Source organism: Vanacampus margaritifer, chromosome 11 (assembly GCF_051991255.1).
Source record: "Vanacampus margaritifer isolate UIUO_Vmar chromosome 11, RoL_Vmar_1.0, whole genome shotgun sequence".
NCBI lineage: Eukaryota > Metazoa > Chordata > Actinopteri > Syngnathiformes > Syngnathidae > Vanacampus > Vanacampus margaritifer.
In genome coordinates this window covers 7,728,943-7,746,311 of record NC_135442.1, presented here as the reverse complement: position 1 = coordinate 7,746,311, position 17,369 = coordinate 7,728,943, and the positions used below count along the sequence as shown (strand labels likewise).

Here is a 17,369-nt window from a genome sequence, read left to right as displayed (position 1 = left end):
CAAATACACATATTTTTTTAAAATCACATTTATTAATGCTAAGCAGTGTTTTTGTGACTTCTTCACACAAGATTAATTAATTGCCCGTGTCTGTTAAAAAAATACATGGGAAGAGGACCTTGAGAAAAATAATCACATAATATGAAATCGCAATTGCAATATTGAGAAAAAAAATAATAATCACAAATTATTTTTCAAAATTGTTCATCGGTGAGAGTACTCACCTCTCCCTGGACAGCGGTTTGGGTTCGGGCCGGAGCACCATGAGAACACTGCTGGCTCGCGTTGGCGGGGGCGACATGGGAAAGTTTGTATCCAAGGAGCCCGACTTCCTGTGCAGGGGTTCCAGCCCCACGGCCCCCGCCATGTCGATCTCGACGGGACACGAGCCGGCCCGCCCCTGAGACACCATGGGACACGATCCGGAGCGGGCGTGGTGGTGGTGCGGGTGGTGCGGGTGGTGGGCGAGATCGGTGGAGGGATCGTGGGTTGGCGGGGAGGTGGGGGGTGAGCGTGGTTTCTTTTTGGCCGCCGCCCCTGACAGGAGCTTCAACAAACCTCCGGCTTTCCTTTCTTTCTGATGGGGAGAAGTAAACAAAGAGATGAATATAGTCAATAACAAAGAATTATTCATTAATATTCCTATTAGTCAAATTAATATTATTGTTGAAATTTAATTTAATGACCATAAGAGCAATGAGGACTTTCACCAGCTGTTTTTCAATGGACTGACTATGCGCTACATAGTTGCTGTTGTTCTACAAACCACAAGGTGGCAGTATACACCCACATAACTCTAATGTCAAAGCCTATCGTTTCATGTCGCATCCCCCCCCCCCCCCTTTCCCCAAATGTAATTTTACACTTGAAGCTCAGTCCCACATTTGATTTATCCATTGATAAGGTCACATTACAAATAGTAGTAGAAGCAGACGGCATGTTTTGCGAGAAGCGCTGCTGCAGATGCCGGCTCGCGCCCGCCCATCAACCTAATTACTGGACCATTTGCTCACCCACGCTCGACACTCTTTAAGTGCTTTTACAGTAAATTATCCCAAAGATGAATACAGAGGCTGACAGATCAAACGGATGGCGGTAACTGCTTGTTGTCATGAACGTTTCTTTAACTATGGAGGACGAGCAAAAACACTGAAAACATGTTTGGTGGTGGCGGCGACATTTTCGTTGCAGGCCACTTTGTAGTTATGGTTTTTCCTCAGGCCACTGTAAAGTCATACAAATATATAATCGCATCATCGTGTTATTATGTAGACAATACAAATTGATGGATTACTAGCTTTGAAAACAGACAGCAATGAAAATAGTTTGTTAGGTTGCTTTCTCAGGAACAGCAATAATGTTCCTGGGTCAATTTGACCCGGGCTGTATTTGATGATAAAACACAGACCAATAAACATTATTGTATGCTTTTATCACAAATATTTCAAATGAACCTTTTTAAACAAGCTTAATCATGAAATACTACTATTTTCAATGCAATTAGGCATTTTAATTGTCTGTTGATGTCAAGTTTCATAAGATTCCTAAACTTAAAAATGGGTCAATATGACCCGGCTATGTTTAATGTTCCAAAAGCAAAAACATTAGCAACCATTTGAATTGAAAATATGTCAAATTGAACGATTTTAATTGAGAGAAATTACATAGCAAAAAAACAAAACAAAAAAAACTACTTATTCGTCAACTTTAAAATGGGTCAATTTGACCCGGGTTATGTTTAATGTTCCAAAAGCAAAAACATTAGCAACAATTTCAACTGAACATATGTCAAAGTGAATGATTTTAATTAAGAGAAATTCCATAGCAAACAAACAAACAAACTACTTATTCGTCAACTTTAAAATGGGTCAATTTGACCCGGGCTATGTTTAATGTTCCAAAAGCAAAAACATTAACAACAATTTCAACTGAACATATGTCAAAGTGAACGATTTTAATTAAGAGAAATTCCTTAGCAAAAAAAAAAAAAACGTACTTATTTGTCAACTTTAAAATGGGTCAATTTGACCCAGGCCATGTTTATTGTTCCAAAAGCAAAAACATTAGCAACAATTTCAACCGAACATATGTCAAAGTGAACGATTTTAATTAAGAGAAATTCCATAGCAAAAAAAAAAAAAAAACGTACTTATTTGTCAACTTTAAAATGGGTCAATTTGACCCGGGCCATGTTTAATGTTCCAAAAGCATTCGGATAAACATTTAATATTTCAATTGAAAATGTCGTAAGCAATTTTAATTGTCGAAAAGACACATAGCAAAAAAAAGTGTATTTTTCTCACTAGGATGTTAACACTTATTTATTTATACGTATCAATGTGCGTGTTTTTGCTGTACCAAATATTCTATATTTTGTTTAAATTTTTTTTTACAGCTGTGATTTTAATACCTTGATACAGCAATATTTTTGCTCACGGTTATCATTTTGTCATCGTACTCGAGTACTTGGATCTATAGGGTAATTCCAGCTAAAAGTTAATGATAGGATGCAACACAGAAGCTACTGCACATTTAATCGCCAAACAATTGGACCACCTGACCGAGCTCATCCAACCGCGTCTTCCAGGCTCCAAACGCACAAGAGACAGCCAACCAAATTGGACGGACACATAAATAGAACACAAATCAAATCTGTAGCTGCGGCAGGAGACGAGGATTCATTAATATCTGGGCCTCGTGAAAAAAAAAAGCATCTTTGAGTGGGATGATGTAAACAAGCCTGCTGTTCCGCCATCGCGGGGCTGTTTGTCAGCTCGCCACGTAGTTAGATTAGCTGTCCAACACAGCGCAGCCGGCAGCCAAAACAAATGGAGCTTAGACAGATGCGGAGCTTTCCCCCGCCATCATTCAACAACCGGCATGTCCCGATTTGACACCCCGAGTTTCCGCCGAGAGTTCAATACGGATGCCGTAAGGTGCGAGAGACGGGGCCGGGCATGCGCGCTTGGTAACAAACGCTCGGGCTTCACTTCAGACAATTCCAGTGCTTTGCAGCTGTTAAAGCAGAAATGAATCAATAATTAGCTCGGATACGTTTCGCTGCTTTTGCTGGAGGGCTACAGCGCGGGCCAATTGAGAAACGATTACATTTTCACAACGCTCTCCTTAGCAAGCAACAAGCTTTTTGTATTAAAGCTGGCAGAGGTTGTTTTTGAGTTGGGCGTATTAGAGCAATATGGTCGATGTGCTTTGTTTTTGGGAGCAAAAGAGGTCATAAGGAAAGATAAACGCACTGAGCTGTCACCGTCTTACAAATGCAACTATGCCATCTAGTGGAAGAAAAATGACTTCAACACAAACATCACCTTTTTTTTTTTTTTTTTTTTACAGTACAGTACATCTTTTCAATTTTAACTCAGTTTTATGAATTATTATGAAAATTCTGTATCAATGATGAAAAGGTGCAACCATATTTCTAGTTTAACATTTTTTCCCCACTTTTATGTTAACAAAAGTATGAAAAAAAAATATTATACATTTTATTGTACATTTAGATAAAATATATAAAATGTGCGATGAATCGTGAGTTAACCATTGAAGTCATGCGATTAATTACGATAAAAATTTTTGATCGCCTGACACCCCTAATAAATACAAAGTACACAGTTCAGAGCAGGGGACACGTTTCAGACACGCATATAATAAGGGGAAAATCCACAATATAGACAGATAATATAATTTCCCAAAAATAATACCCCCACCCCAGGCTTATTAAAATATATATATTTTTAAACATTTTAAATACAGATGAACACAATGACTGACTGGCAAGGATAAAATGAGCAGAAAATACAGTATTATTATTATTACTATTATTATTATTACGAATTGAAGCGTCCGTATACATGCATGTGTCTTTAAAGGGCGGGGCCTGCTGGGACGCATGATGTCAGCAACTCACTGCATTTACTGTGTTTTTGGTCTAAGACACATTTTATTTATCGTGCTGTATGTCGGACCTTTGTTATGTACGAAATGTTATTATATATTTTTTATTTAATTTTTATTATTTATTTAATTTTTATTATTTATTTAATTTTTAATTTTTAATTTTTAATTTATTTATTTTTAAATGCTTTAGAAATAAAGTTGAATTCTCCCGGTGTTAAATGAGTTGAAAATTGCATTTGTGACTATAGCTCTCCTTCCCCACATGGGAGGGCATTACTGTAAGTACAGTGAGTAGTGAATGATGAACCGCCATATAGTGGGGGAATACTGTATAGCCACAAAAACAAAAAAAAAGCAAAAAACATAATAAACATGGACTTCAGCCTTAGCTTACCTTCTCCGTTTTGGCGGCGAGGGCGCACTGCGCAGGTGCGCGCGAGGGGCCCGGCGAGGGCGGCTGCATGGGGATGGCCGGTTCCCCGTTGAGCAGCACCGCCGACACGTTGGGAGGCGTGAGGCAGGACAAAGGAGACGACAGGGGCGGGTGCGGCCGTGAGGCGGGCGACGACAGGGGCGAGGGCCCCAAACTGGGTCCCGGAGACGTCATGGAGAGCGGGCGACCCGATTGGCCGGAGCAACGTGAAGGTGAGGAGCTCTGAGAGCGCAGGGACGTTAACGCCACCGCGGGCCGTTCTGGGCTTCCAGCGGGAGAACTATGGACTAAAATAGACACAAATATATTTTCTGCATTAATATACTATAACTGAGAGCACCTTTCAGTGCCAGCAGGTAGTCATTAGTCCTCATTAATTCTGGGAAGGGAACATTTATCTACGTATTTCAGCTCTTTAGAGATGCTGTACTTGTAATCAAAAATAACACGCACCATAAAACCGCAGTGCCAAAGTTATTAGCACTTTTGCCTCACAGCAAGAATGGCATAATGATGGTTGATTATTTTCGCCACTTCAGTGAACGCGGGTCAATTTGACTCTAACCAAAGTAAGTAGTCAAATACCCAACTTTAACCTTTACAGGGGTTTTTTTTTGTTATTTTTTAACCTTTTCTAAATATAATATTTACACCCATAGTGTCAGATGAGACGAGACAAAAAAAACACATTAATAAACAATAACGGAACTATTGAAGACAAAACAAAAACTGTAAACTAATGCTTGCTAACTTACTAGCCTGTAGCATGTAGCAATAGTAGCCACTTGTTGATATAATTGTGTGGGAATTTAAATTTGTGCTAACTGAGATATTAATTCACTGCCATTGACGGCTATAGATGTCAAAAATTCATTTGAACTATTTCTATTAGTTTAACATTTTTTCCCACTTTTGTTAACAAGAGTATGAAAACCTAGATTTTTTTTTTATTGTACATTACGAACAGACCTAAAATTTGTGATTAATCATGAGTTAACTAGTGAAGTCATGCGATTAGTTATAATTAAAAATTGTAATCGCCTGAAATTTTTAATTGTAATTAATCGCATGATCGTCGACGGCAGTGAATAAGTTAATCGATTATTCAATCCATTAATCAGATTAATTCTAATTAAATTGTATTGCTATTTTTTTTGTTCTAATTACTATATTTTGATTTTGAATAAATAAATTAATTAATTAATAAAAAAAAAAAAAAAAAAAAGAGAGGTCAAATTAAGTTCACCTGTGAAGGATCAAGAGCATTTTAGGTTCCCCTGAAAATTACAGTACACTCGAAATCCTAATTTTGCAAACTTTTTGGGAGGAGTAAATAATAAGAACAACAAAATAATAGGCAACAACTTCCCATGCAGTAAATAGTTGCCCTAACAACTAATCTCACTAACCAGTTTCCATCTGTATTTGGACAAAAAAAAAAAAACCTCACAAACACTGCAGTACTCAAAGTGTCTCGCTGCTTTGTAATGTCGTCCAGATGTGCGAATGTGTATGGGAACGACACAGCCAGGGAGCGCGAGAAAAAGCAAAGGGGCTCTGTCATTACGCCTACATGGAACACAAAAAAACAAAATGATGTCATTCGGCAGTGTGTTTCCTTGCGCGGTCTTCCAGTGTCAAGCAGTGCTGTGTGTGTGTGTGTGTGTGTGTGTGCGTGTTAACGCAACACTCTTACACCTGCTCCACATCATCCTCACATGCCACGCAGACCTGCCAAGGTTCATTTACTTGCTGCCAACTCTGCCCTACAGCGCCAACATAGCGGCAATGTTTCTATTTTAAAGCCGTTTTTGGGTTACCTTTGTTTTGCCTTTGCTACTTTTTCCCCCTCCAAGTTTTCACATCTTGCGTGTTGATGCATGCGTTTTAAGATCACTCGTTTATTTAACTAAGTTTGTATTTTTCTCACATTTGGGCGGCGCAGTTTAAGATTTGACCTGTGACGATGATTAACCCATCGACTGAATATGTCGGCGATTGCCTGGGGTGACGGATTTGGAAACAGGAAGAAAAAGGCCTTTTTTTCTTCTCATTAACAAATAAGCCTCCAACGCGCCTCCAGTTTTGAATATATTGACACATAAAAGCAACATAGTGCAGACAAACACATTTTCGGAAGACTTGCTTTTTTTGACACAGGAGAAATAAAATGCGCTGAAAACGTTGACGCTTTCCATGTTATTCCTGGAACAATGCATGACAACCGAATCTTGAAGCGCATGGTGGATTGATTTGAATCATTCATATATCTACATTTTTAGCCACATATTTTCAGATCCAGAATGCTTGTTGAGAATGCGTCTTAGGTGAGATTTTGTTTGCTAATAAAATGAAGGCAGCAAAAGTAGACCTTGACGAAAAAGAGTGATTTGGTTTAGGTATAAGAACACCGATTTGTTTATAATAAAGGTACAAAGAATTTCATTGAATGTAAAATCCGTGGAATCTCGACAGTGAATGTCTCATGATGGGATGGTTTGGAATTTGACAATCAAAAGTAGCATACAAATCTACTGTTATAGTTCATTTGTGCAGGACAAAGCTATGTTTGACTTCGTAAAACACGAGAAAAGAAATTCAACAAAAATAACATGATTTGTAGCAAGCACATTAGAATTTTTTTTCTATCCATACATTAAATACATTAAGTCAAAAATTACAAAGGCAGCTATGCTAATTGAGTAACAATATCTTTCAAAACATTTGTGATACTGATTACAAATGCTATCACAAAAAATGACAATACAATTGGTCGACAATTATAACATGATAAAAACGTGATATTTTCTGAAAAGTAATTTGCATTTCATCACATCATAAAAATGACTTTTTAACGTTTTGCTATTAACATTTAACGTGTTATGACTGTTTTGGGGTGGGTCATTGCGTTATGGTTCGGCTATGTCTCTTATGATGATGATGAGGATGTTGGCAGTTGCTATGTCTCTTGTGATGATCAAGTTGCCAGTTGCTATGCAGTTGCTATGTCTCTTGTGATGATCAAGTTGCCAGTTGCTATGCAGTTTCTACGTCCCTTGTGATGATGGTGTCAGTTGCTATGCACTTCCTATGTCTCATGTGATGATGAAGTTGTTAGTTGCTATGCAGTTCGCCATGTTCCTTGTGATGATGAAGTTGTCGGTTGCTATGCTCACTATGTCCTTGTGATGATGAAGTTGTCAGTTGCTATGCAGGTGGTACGCCCTTGTGATGATGATGGTGTCAGTTGCTATGCACTTCCTATGTCTCCTGTGATGATGAAGTTGTTAGTTGCTATGCTCACTATGTCCTTGTGATGATGAAGTTGTCAGTTGCTATGCAGGTGCTATGTTCCCTGTGATGTTAAAGTTGTCAGTTGCTATGCAGTTGCCATGTCCCTTGTGATGATCAAGTTGTCAGTTGCTACGTCCCCTGTGATGATGACGTTGGCAGTTGCTATGTCTCTTGTGAATAAGTTGCCAGTTACTATGCAGTTGCCATTTTCCTGTAATTGGCACTCTTTGGTGCTGTATCTTAGGTTCTGTATTTATTGGTGATTTTTCTTCCATCACTCTTGGTTTTATTGGATTGTTAAAAAGTTCCCCTTTTTTTGTGTCACCCTGTAGAATTGTGCATTGCCCTAGCGAGAGATACGTTTAACCTTATCTGTTGGTTCTACTGTTAAGTTGTTTTTGTCCCAGAATTGAAAATGAAACCCATCCATGTTATCTACAAATATCAAATCATCCTGTTGCCATAATGACTTCTCACAGCCTTACAGACGCTCCGCATTCATTTTGAGCATCTGTCAAAACATTTTCTAGCCAATCTTGTCACTGGGCAGCACAAACGCGTTTGTAATCAAGCGTGTATTGGTATTGTATTTGTTTGAAGCGTGTGCTGATTACACGGGGCGCAGAGGGCAGATTGGCCACTCTAGCAGAAACATTTTAAGATCCACAGCAGGGCGCAGATTGCAGAGATTGTATTATGTCATGACACTGATGGTAGTTTAGGTTTCTTTAATGATAGCACGGAAAACGGTTGCCGCTAAAACCTGCGATGCACGAACCTCCACTGAATTGGGACGTATCATTTCACTTTGGAACGTGACTGCCTCTGAAAGTTGCATAAATCTGGTGATGGTCCCATTTGAATGCGTACGCGCCAAGATTTTAAATGAGTATTGATCGAAAATGTGTTCAGTTGTGCTTACCCAGCTGCATTGAGGTGCGAGTCTGGTTGACTGAATGCTGACTGGAGCGCAGGCAGTTTTTCAGCTGCGCCGCCGCCGTCTGCGGGGACGAGGCGGGACTGACGCAGTTGATCAGCGGCGTGGAGGGACGGGACGAGGAGGGCCCCGGGGACCCTGGAGAAGAGGGGTCTGAGATTTTCCCGCCAACCTGACTACAACCACCGCCTCCTCCATTTCCTGGACTGGATAAACATGAGCCCCTCGTAGTACCAACGCCAAATGTTGCCCTTTAAAACACAAAGAGGAGAGTTACTTGTCATTGGATGGTGCAGGCTGGTATACCTTAACCACATAGAGCAGGGTTCACCAATTACGGTCCTCGAGGTCCGGAGTCCTGCAGGGTTTCGATTTTTCCGCCTACCAACACACCTGATACTAAAAGATCAGGAATGCTAAATGCTAGTGGGCGGAAACATCTCAAATCTGCAGGATTCCAGACCTCGAGGACCGGAAATGGTGAACCCTGTCATAGAGCCTGAAGGAAAACACAAACCTTGCTGTTCCAATACTTTTGGAGGAGACTGTAAATCCATATGTTTTTTTTTCTTACCCTTCCCCCATGTGGCCAAAGCACACACACCAGTAAGATCACAATGATAAAAAAAATACCACCCACACGTGCGGACTAAACAATAGGTATAGATTTGCAAAATAACAAGAAATTTACCAAATTGTGACATCGGAAAGTTCCAATCCAATGCCAGCGATATACAAAATATATAGTGTATAAAGAAGTATGAATTCAAAACAAAGTAACATGATTTAAATCACCTCTTGCAACATTACCCCTAAAAATGAATGGCTTACAGATGATTTCATTTGGAAGAAAAATGTACTTGATGTGTAGCATCTTTGGGTTGCAGTGTTAAAGAAAACAATAAAACATGACTAGGTGAAAATGCCAGCAAATAGTTGAGGAGAGTTCCCACAGAAAACAATGTGAAAATTTGATTTTCTTGGATAGTGAACTTCGAATAAGTGGGGGCTAACTGTCTTTTGGGACAAAACAATTGACAATTCGTCGTCACAGGTCAAAATAGTGGTCAATGTGGTGAAAGAAATCTCTCCGTTGTTTGAAAAGCATTTGACTTTGTATCGTTGTAATTTGATTTGTGAGGATTATTTTTATTTTAAAAAGGGGTGAGATGTCCTTTGACTACTATAACAATATGTGTGGTTTGTATGATAGTCACGGGCAAAATCAATACAATCTGCCGTTTGTTTCCACCGTATAAAGGAAGTATTTACATTGCATTGCATTGGGGAAGGGTTAAAGTCAGAAATGCCCGGATGTTCAGCTAGCTAGCCAGCTAGCTAGCGCTGTTGCTAACATTGTTGTTTTGGTTGTGATGCCTTCAATTCCTTTTCTAGAAAACTATTTTCACAACAATGGAAACGCTTTCAAAAATCTTTCGTTGTTTTCCCATCTCAAAATTCCTATTGTTGTGTCAAAACCACACTATTTTCATCTCAAAACAGCATTGCGTCTTCCTGCTGAAAACACTTCGGCATAGCAAGCGGCCCGTGATTCTGTCTGCAAAATAATGAATGGCAGCCTTGTGAGCTGAACTGCACTGACTGCGCCATCCACTCTCTTATTGCCGCCCATTGACTTCCAGTCATATACAAGAGTTACGAGCTCATGCGCTCTTGAGCTTGTGAGCGAAACGAGTTGAGTTTTAAAGCTTCTGTAGAGGGGACACTTGCAGAAAGGATATTTTGACCGGACCTCGCTTAAGCCCCGTGTACACATCCGTTTTCCCATCAGGGATATTGCCCTTTTGAGTACAGAGATGGAGCGGCAGAACAGAATGTGATATCAATACGCCGGCAGGAGCGCCAGCAAGCGTCGTTGCGTTGATGCTTGTGTAAAGGACAGCTGGAAGAGCTCCCTCAAAAATATCTCACACTCGGGTGACATTAAGATGATATTGTAAAGTTATGTATCAACCCGCAAGGTGGATGGTTTTTAAACGTGTGCTGTTACACAATCTTGGAGCGAAACAGGCTTTACGGACACTTTGAATGGTAACTTGAGGAATGGTTTTAGGTTTATGGTGAACATACTGTATTTGTTGTGATTGTTGTGGTTAGGTATTGGATTGCTTATAGCAACCTTTGGTAAAAAAAAAAAGAAAAAAAAAGAAGAAAAAAAAGAGTAATATATATACTTGAAAAAACACAGTAAAGTTTTTAACTCAGAAATTCGAAGTAAATTTTACAAGGAGAGTTTTGATACATTTTACCAGTTTATTTAAAAAAAAAAATACACAAACACAAAACCAGTTTTGGATCTAATTTTGGACACACCAATAATGCAGTATAGTGGCAAACAGCAAATGTGGCATGGTTCAGGTGGTAGAGTTACTGTCTCCCAAGCTGAAGGTCATGAGTTTGTTCCTCAATGGTTAAGTAATTTTTTTTTTAAATAAACTAGTAAAATATACTCAAAACTCTCCTTGTAAAATCTACTTTTTTCGAGTGAAAATATGTTTTTCAAGTAAATATTACTCTTTTTTTTTTTTTTTTTTTTTACAGTGTGGTACTAATAAGCTCACTTAAGATTGCTTCATAAACATGATTGTGCATGCCTGATCCCAGAGGAAATAGCTTTTTTTTTTTTTTTTTAAGGCAAACTTCCCAATACTCTTCCAAATAAGCACAACACTAAATTCAAAGAAATAACTACAAAACACAATCGTTTCTCGGGTGCTGTCCACAAATGGTTGACCTCACAGACAGAACTTTTACGGTAAGTTTGGATACCAGCTGCTCCAAGGTCATTAAACTCACATGTGGTGTTCCCCAGGGTTCAATTTTAGGCCCAGTGCTTTTTAAACTGTACATGCTCCCTTTTGGTGATGACATGGAGTCGGTTTAACAGCTGCGCTGATGATACGCAGTCGTACATTTCCGTGTCTCCTGAGTGACACAAAAGCACTTTTTTCACTCATTAAGAACATCATTAAAAATAATCAGTCAAGCACTTTTGAGTTACAAACTTTGTATGAAACGTGCTTTATAAATAAACTTTCGATTGATTAAATGATTGAGATGAGACAGAACAGGAACAGGGAAGCTTTGAAGAAACAAAACAATGAATCCAAACTAACAGAGTCCAACATAAAATCAATAGTCGAAACAAAATTGTGACAAATGCTTAAAACGGACATGACTCTCTCTATAGTTCAGATTACTTGCAGATAATCTGTCAGAAAATGCTGCCAGTCAATTAAATGTCCTCAGGTGTGTGCGTGTGTGGGTGTGTGTGAGCCTGTCCTCCTCATGAGCATCCTTGCAGCTCGGTAAGTATGGAGGAGAGAAGCTCAAGGAAGAGCGAGGGTTCTTACGCAAACATAACAAATGGTCTCCTTTGATCGAACCTTTCGCCCTCCTGATTATTGCTACATAGTCACTGCATACAATGGAGAGTGTTTAGTGTTCTTTCTCCTTTTCATTCTAGTCTCATCACTCTCATTTCTTTTTCTCTTTTCACCTTTTTTGTCCGTCCACCCCAACCCACCCCCGTACGGTTTCATCATCTTCCTCGCTCCTTTCATGCCTCATTCTCTTTCCGCCGTTCCCCGAGTCTTCATTATCTTCCTCCCGCTTGTTTGTGTTTCCATTATTCCGACGCCGCGCGGCTTTTGTTTCTCCCTCGTTCATAGTCTTTTCACTGCATCGTGGGGCAGAATGCAGATTAGCCGAGCAGCCGTTTGAAATATGGACCTCCTCAAAGGAATGACGACGGCTATAAAAACCAACAAATATACAACTATGACCTCAGCACACTTACCTTTTAATCTCATGCGGTTTTAACAGCGCCGGGTAGTTGGGTTTGAATGCTAACAGCATCGGTAATAAGAATTTTATGATAATGATGATGATGATGATGATGATGCCGATGGTAATGATCTACTCTCAGTATGTGGTAGCACCGGAAAGACAAGAGACGACGAAAACAATTTAGAAACGATTTTAATGGATAATAGAAATAATGCGTTTCCATTATAAACATTTAATAACAGGCTATTTTAAAGTAACATTCTAATATTCTTATGGATGTGTACAAAAAGTTCAACTGAAATCTTGACGTGGAGTGCCAACGACGACTATTGTCGTCAATTACATTTCTTTCATTAGCAGTGTGTGCAATCATTGTTAATCTGGGAAGTAAAAAATAAAAATAGCCAGAAGATGGTAACATTGGGTCTTGTCTGTTTCCTTTTCAACGGGTATACTACCGATTGTTTTAAGAAAAATTTACTTGAGAGCAGCGTTTTACCCTGAATACTAAAAACGGATTCGACAAGAATAAGGTTCTCATACAATATCAGAAGGATGGCAAATGAAATGTAGCAATGCGCCCAGGGCTTATTAAAAATGAATGAAGATGTTTCAACTGTGACCAACGGAATACAAGAAAACAGTTAAATGTGAGGAAAGCTCTGACCGACCTGGACACGGGGGTGACGTAGTTTCCCGGGAAGACGCCAGACGCAGCCGTCCTTAGTGAGGTGCCTTTGAACCATCCGTCTTGACACTTCTCCGTCACCCGGTACATCTCCCCCTTTCGAAGCTCAAGCTCGTCAGCTTTCTGGGGCTTGTAGGCGTAAAGCGCAAGGTAGCTGAGAAATAAAGGTATCAGAAAATATTAGATTAGCGCTGATTAACTGGCAGCTCAATCTTACACCCCTCAAAAAAAAATTTTTTTTTTTAATAATAATAATAAAAAAAATAATAATAATATTCTTACACCTCTCATTAAGACGTGACACAAAGCCAAAACATTATATGAATAATAAATTCCAATGAATTTGGATTTTTGCAATCCAACAGGCACAAAATATAACCATGATTCAAAACAACAGTAAAGTATTCATGTGAATCAATTAACAAAATAATACGGAATGTTGTGAATGGTGGCAAACTCTTACTACCAGTAGTATTTAGCGTAGCACCTTTCTTTTACTTTATTTATAAGTTGGCTCATGTATGGAATATTTTGACCCACATCTACTTAACACACAAACGAGCTTCTGCTGTTGTTTTTGTTGACGTTATTGATGGTGACGGCAAACGATGAGACCAGAGTAAACCGGCTCTCTATGCGGCCTCTAGGTTGCCATGGTAACAGGTGTGGGGAGCATATTCTGTCTTCCCATGGCAACAGGAATAGTTGCCAGGTCAAGATTGAAACGTCCCCCCCCTCATCAGCTGTACCAAGACACTCCAGATGGGCGTCAGACTCGCATGGCCTGGAAACGCAGGGTGACGTCTTGTTTCGTGTGGGGAAAGTTCAGTTTACGATTAAAGGGGAAGTCAACCCCAAAAAGTTTTTTTTTTTTTTTTTTTTACAATAATATGTTCTATGCAGCCCCACTAGGCTAAATATGGTATTCTGGTTAAGATTGTGTTAGTGGAATATGAGTTAAGCAGCAAAATCCAGCCGTTTCCGTCCATTTCTGGGGGCGGACATTTTGCTACTTGCTGTCGATTGAAGAGGTCTCAGGTAACTACTTTTTTTTTTTTTTTTTTTTCCCTTTCAGGAGAGCTCAGTGTTGTTCATTCGATTTGACATCATCATTGCTCTCCTTTTTCTTAAAAAACAAATAAATTAAAAAAATTTAATAAATGTTTTTTTTTTTTTTTCTCAGGTAACTACCAATCACAGTGCAGCTTCAAAAAACAGGCGAGCTGTGATTGGTCGTTGCCTGAGCCCTGAGAGACGGTGATGTCATCTTCAGCAAGTGGCAAAATGGCCGCCCTCTGAGATGGATAAAAATGGCTGGATTTTGCTTCAAACCTCATATTCCACAAATGTAATATGAATCCGAATGTCATGTTTAGACTAGTGAGGTCACATATAACATATTATTGTCAAGAAATGTTTAAGGGGATTCTTGACAAATCACTTGAATCACTTCAAATGTAGTAAATTCAACACTTGTGAACAACCCTTGTTAGCACATTTATTTCTCACACAGTAGACACGTGAGCTAAGAAAAGGGCAGGACTGATTAAATGAGAAGTTCAAGCAAATTTAGCAGGTAAAATATGCTTTAAATGTTGTCCAAATTGGGGATTTATAGGTCATAGGTCACTGAAAGCCTTTTGCCTCCTCAGTTAGCAGTTAGCGTTTGATATCCAACATGAACAGTCACACTTCCTCTTGACTGGCGATTTTCTTGATATTTAGCTACTCCAAGGAAAAAAGAAAATGTACCGGTATGCCGCGGATTCTTTAGCTGTAAGCCTTAATTTGAAACGGTGCTTTATACAAGCCAAGGTCATACAGTAGAGCGTTATTGTATTTTTGTGTCTTTTAAAGTTGTTTTTCAAGGGCTTTCTCAGTGTCATTGTGGAGGAGTAGTTGTTAGTAGTAGAAATGGTGGAACGTGGCCAATATCGATGGGCACAATGGAGGAAAAGCTTCCTAATGTTTGCATGAAAATGGCATCTAAAGTGAACCTTCAGTGTTTGGAAAAATAAAAAAGACGCAAGGTGCAATCCAGGTTGAAAGATGGAGGAGGGAGCGATTGTTTACTCACATGTTGAGAGGCAGCTGCACCTTCGCATGGGCCAGCAGCTCAGAGGTTATATATGCCACTTTTGGGGGCACCAGTACCCCTGCCGAGGAGGGGGAGGGACCCGGGGACGATGCGTCCTACAGATATGCGGTAAGTAGAAAAAAAAAAAAAGATAGCTGTTTGTATGTGTCGTTCCGCCCTCGACAGATTGAGTACAAGTACAGAAGCAACCGGAGGCAATCTGTAAGTAACTCTAGGTAGGCTATGGCAATATAAAAAAAAAAGAAAAAAGTGGCAAATATTTTATTTAAATGGAACTGTCAGAGGTAGTAATTGGGAAATATATCAGTGAGGTTAAAACGCTGTATTATTTTTCAGGCAGTATATCTCTTCACATGCTGGTGAATATGGAAATTGCATCTGTGTCATATGCATTATACTGTAGCAGTCCGCGTGTCACTTACAAGTTATGGCCACATAAAACACGATGATAACACAGCATTACTCATATACAGTAAATAGAATGGGCATAACATTGAGAATAGTCGCCATGTTTTATTTTAGGCAAAAAGGCAGTTAAGACAAATGAAAATGAAAATATCCTCCGTAAACATGGCAACATTCTGCATCAATTCCAGTAAAAGCTTTCGATATTAACACTTATATTTTGTCCACTGTGAGTTATGTTTTTCAGTTTATATACCGTAAAATCCCGTGTATAACACGCACCCATGTATAATACGCCCGCCCCAAATCACCCTTACAAAGGATTTATTTCTCTGTCATTGTGTATATAAATTTCAATAATGTATATTTTAAAGTTGTTCCAAATTAAATGACTTAAGCTCCAAAAATACACGTTTTTTTTTTCTTTTTGAGCAAAGCAGGGAAAAAAAAATACAAGTTGCGTAAAAAAAAAAATATAAAAATTACAGTGTAGTTAATCATTGCTGTAAATCAAATTACCGGTATCATAAAATCCACTTTACAAAAAAACGCACCCATGTTTATATAACACAACCACCCAAAATCACCCTTAAAAAAATATGTTTTTTCTCTGTACTTGTGCATATAAATGTCAATCATTTATATTTTGAAGTTGCTCCAATTTAAATTAGACTGTTTCAGCACAAAAAAAATAGACAAATTGTGTTTTTTAAGTGCTGTTAATAATTGCTGTAAGTCAAAATCAAAATCAAAATCATCCGTAAAAAGCATTTTTTTTCCTCTTGCGTATAATTTGCTTTTTTTGCTTTGTATCGTTTATTATCAGAGAGAATAATATTAATGAAAAAATATAAAATACTTTTAAATCCAGGTTAAAAACTGCTCTTATCCCATATCAATCTTTCAAAAATATTTTTTAAAATTATATTTTCAAAAATCTTGTTCTTATACAATAATGATTAAAAACAAACAAGCTATTCAAAGATTGTATGTCAACTCACGGCCCACCAAGTTGCAAGAAAAGTGAACCCTTTGGAATGATTCCATCAAAAGGTTGATCAAAGCCGTCACATTACAGTTGAGTGTATGTCTGCGTGATTGTGCAAACCTGGATGCGTGCGGCGGCCCTGGGGTCGGAGGAGCTGATGAGGACCGGGTGGGAGATCTCCATGCTGTGTCTGTTGTTGAGCTGCGCCGCTCGCTGGGTGACGGACAGCGCTGAGAACGAATGCCTCTTCTTGGCGTTTTTCTTCCCTTCGCCCCTCCGATGTCCCGAGCCATTTCCGTTGGATGGCGAGGTGCTGGGGGAGGGGCCGAGAGAGCAGGGACCCAACGGGGACGGCTCCGAGCTCGGGCCCGGCACGCTGGTGGTGATTGTCGTCGGCTTGTCGATTTCCATCAGTTGCTTTGCCGTTTCGTTTAACTGCGTGGAAAAGAGAAGGAGAGAATGGCAGAATTGGAAAGGAGCCGTTAAAAAAGAAAAGAAAAAAAACAGGGTAAACTGCGTCAAACTTTTTTGGGTTGTTGCTATCATTTATAAAATCACACTTCAATTGGTGTAGTTTAGAAATGGTAGTATTGAATGAAAACTAGTTCAAAGGGCAAACATAAGTTATAATATTGCTATGTATAAATACCATATGAAGATGAATAGTCAGTTTACTGTTATGTTAAAAGTTTAAGGTGTATTATTTAGTCAAAGGAATCTGGGAACAATTCTATTGATGGGTTAGTGATAATTTGAAAATTTGTAAAATATTTACATATTAGTTAAATATTGTATTGTATACTG

General features: G+C 39.0%; 1 protein-coding gene across 2 annotated transcripts in view; it reads right to left on the bottom strand.

Annotated features, from left to right (window-relative positions):
- Positions 1–17,369, bottom strand: part of LOC144060645 (E3 ubiquitin-protein ligase SH3RF3-like) — a 92,841-nt gene that overhangs the window by 4,831 nt on the left and 70,641 nt on the right. For both annotated transcript variants that reach the window (XM_077580372.1, XM_077580371.1), the window contains 6 exons: positions 16,686–17,000; positions 15,152–15,267; positions 13,058–13,228; positions 8,562–8,827; positions 4,307–4,632; positions 225–577 (listed from right to left, as the gene is read on the bottom strand). In XM_077580372.1, the coding sequence (XP_077436498.1) occupies positions 225–577; positions 4,307–4,632; positions 8,562–8,827; positions 13,058–13,228; positions 15,152–15,267; positions 16,686–17,000 (1,547 nt within the window). The remainder of the gene's footprint in view (positions 1–224; positions 578–4,306; positions 4,633–8,561; positions 8,828–13,057; positions 13,229–15,151; positions 15,268–16,685; positions 17,001–17,369) is intronic.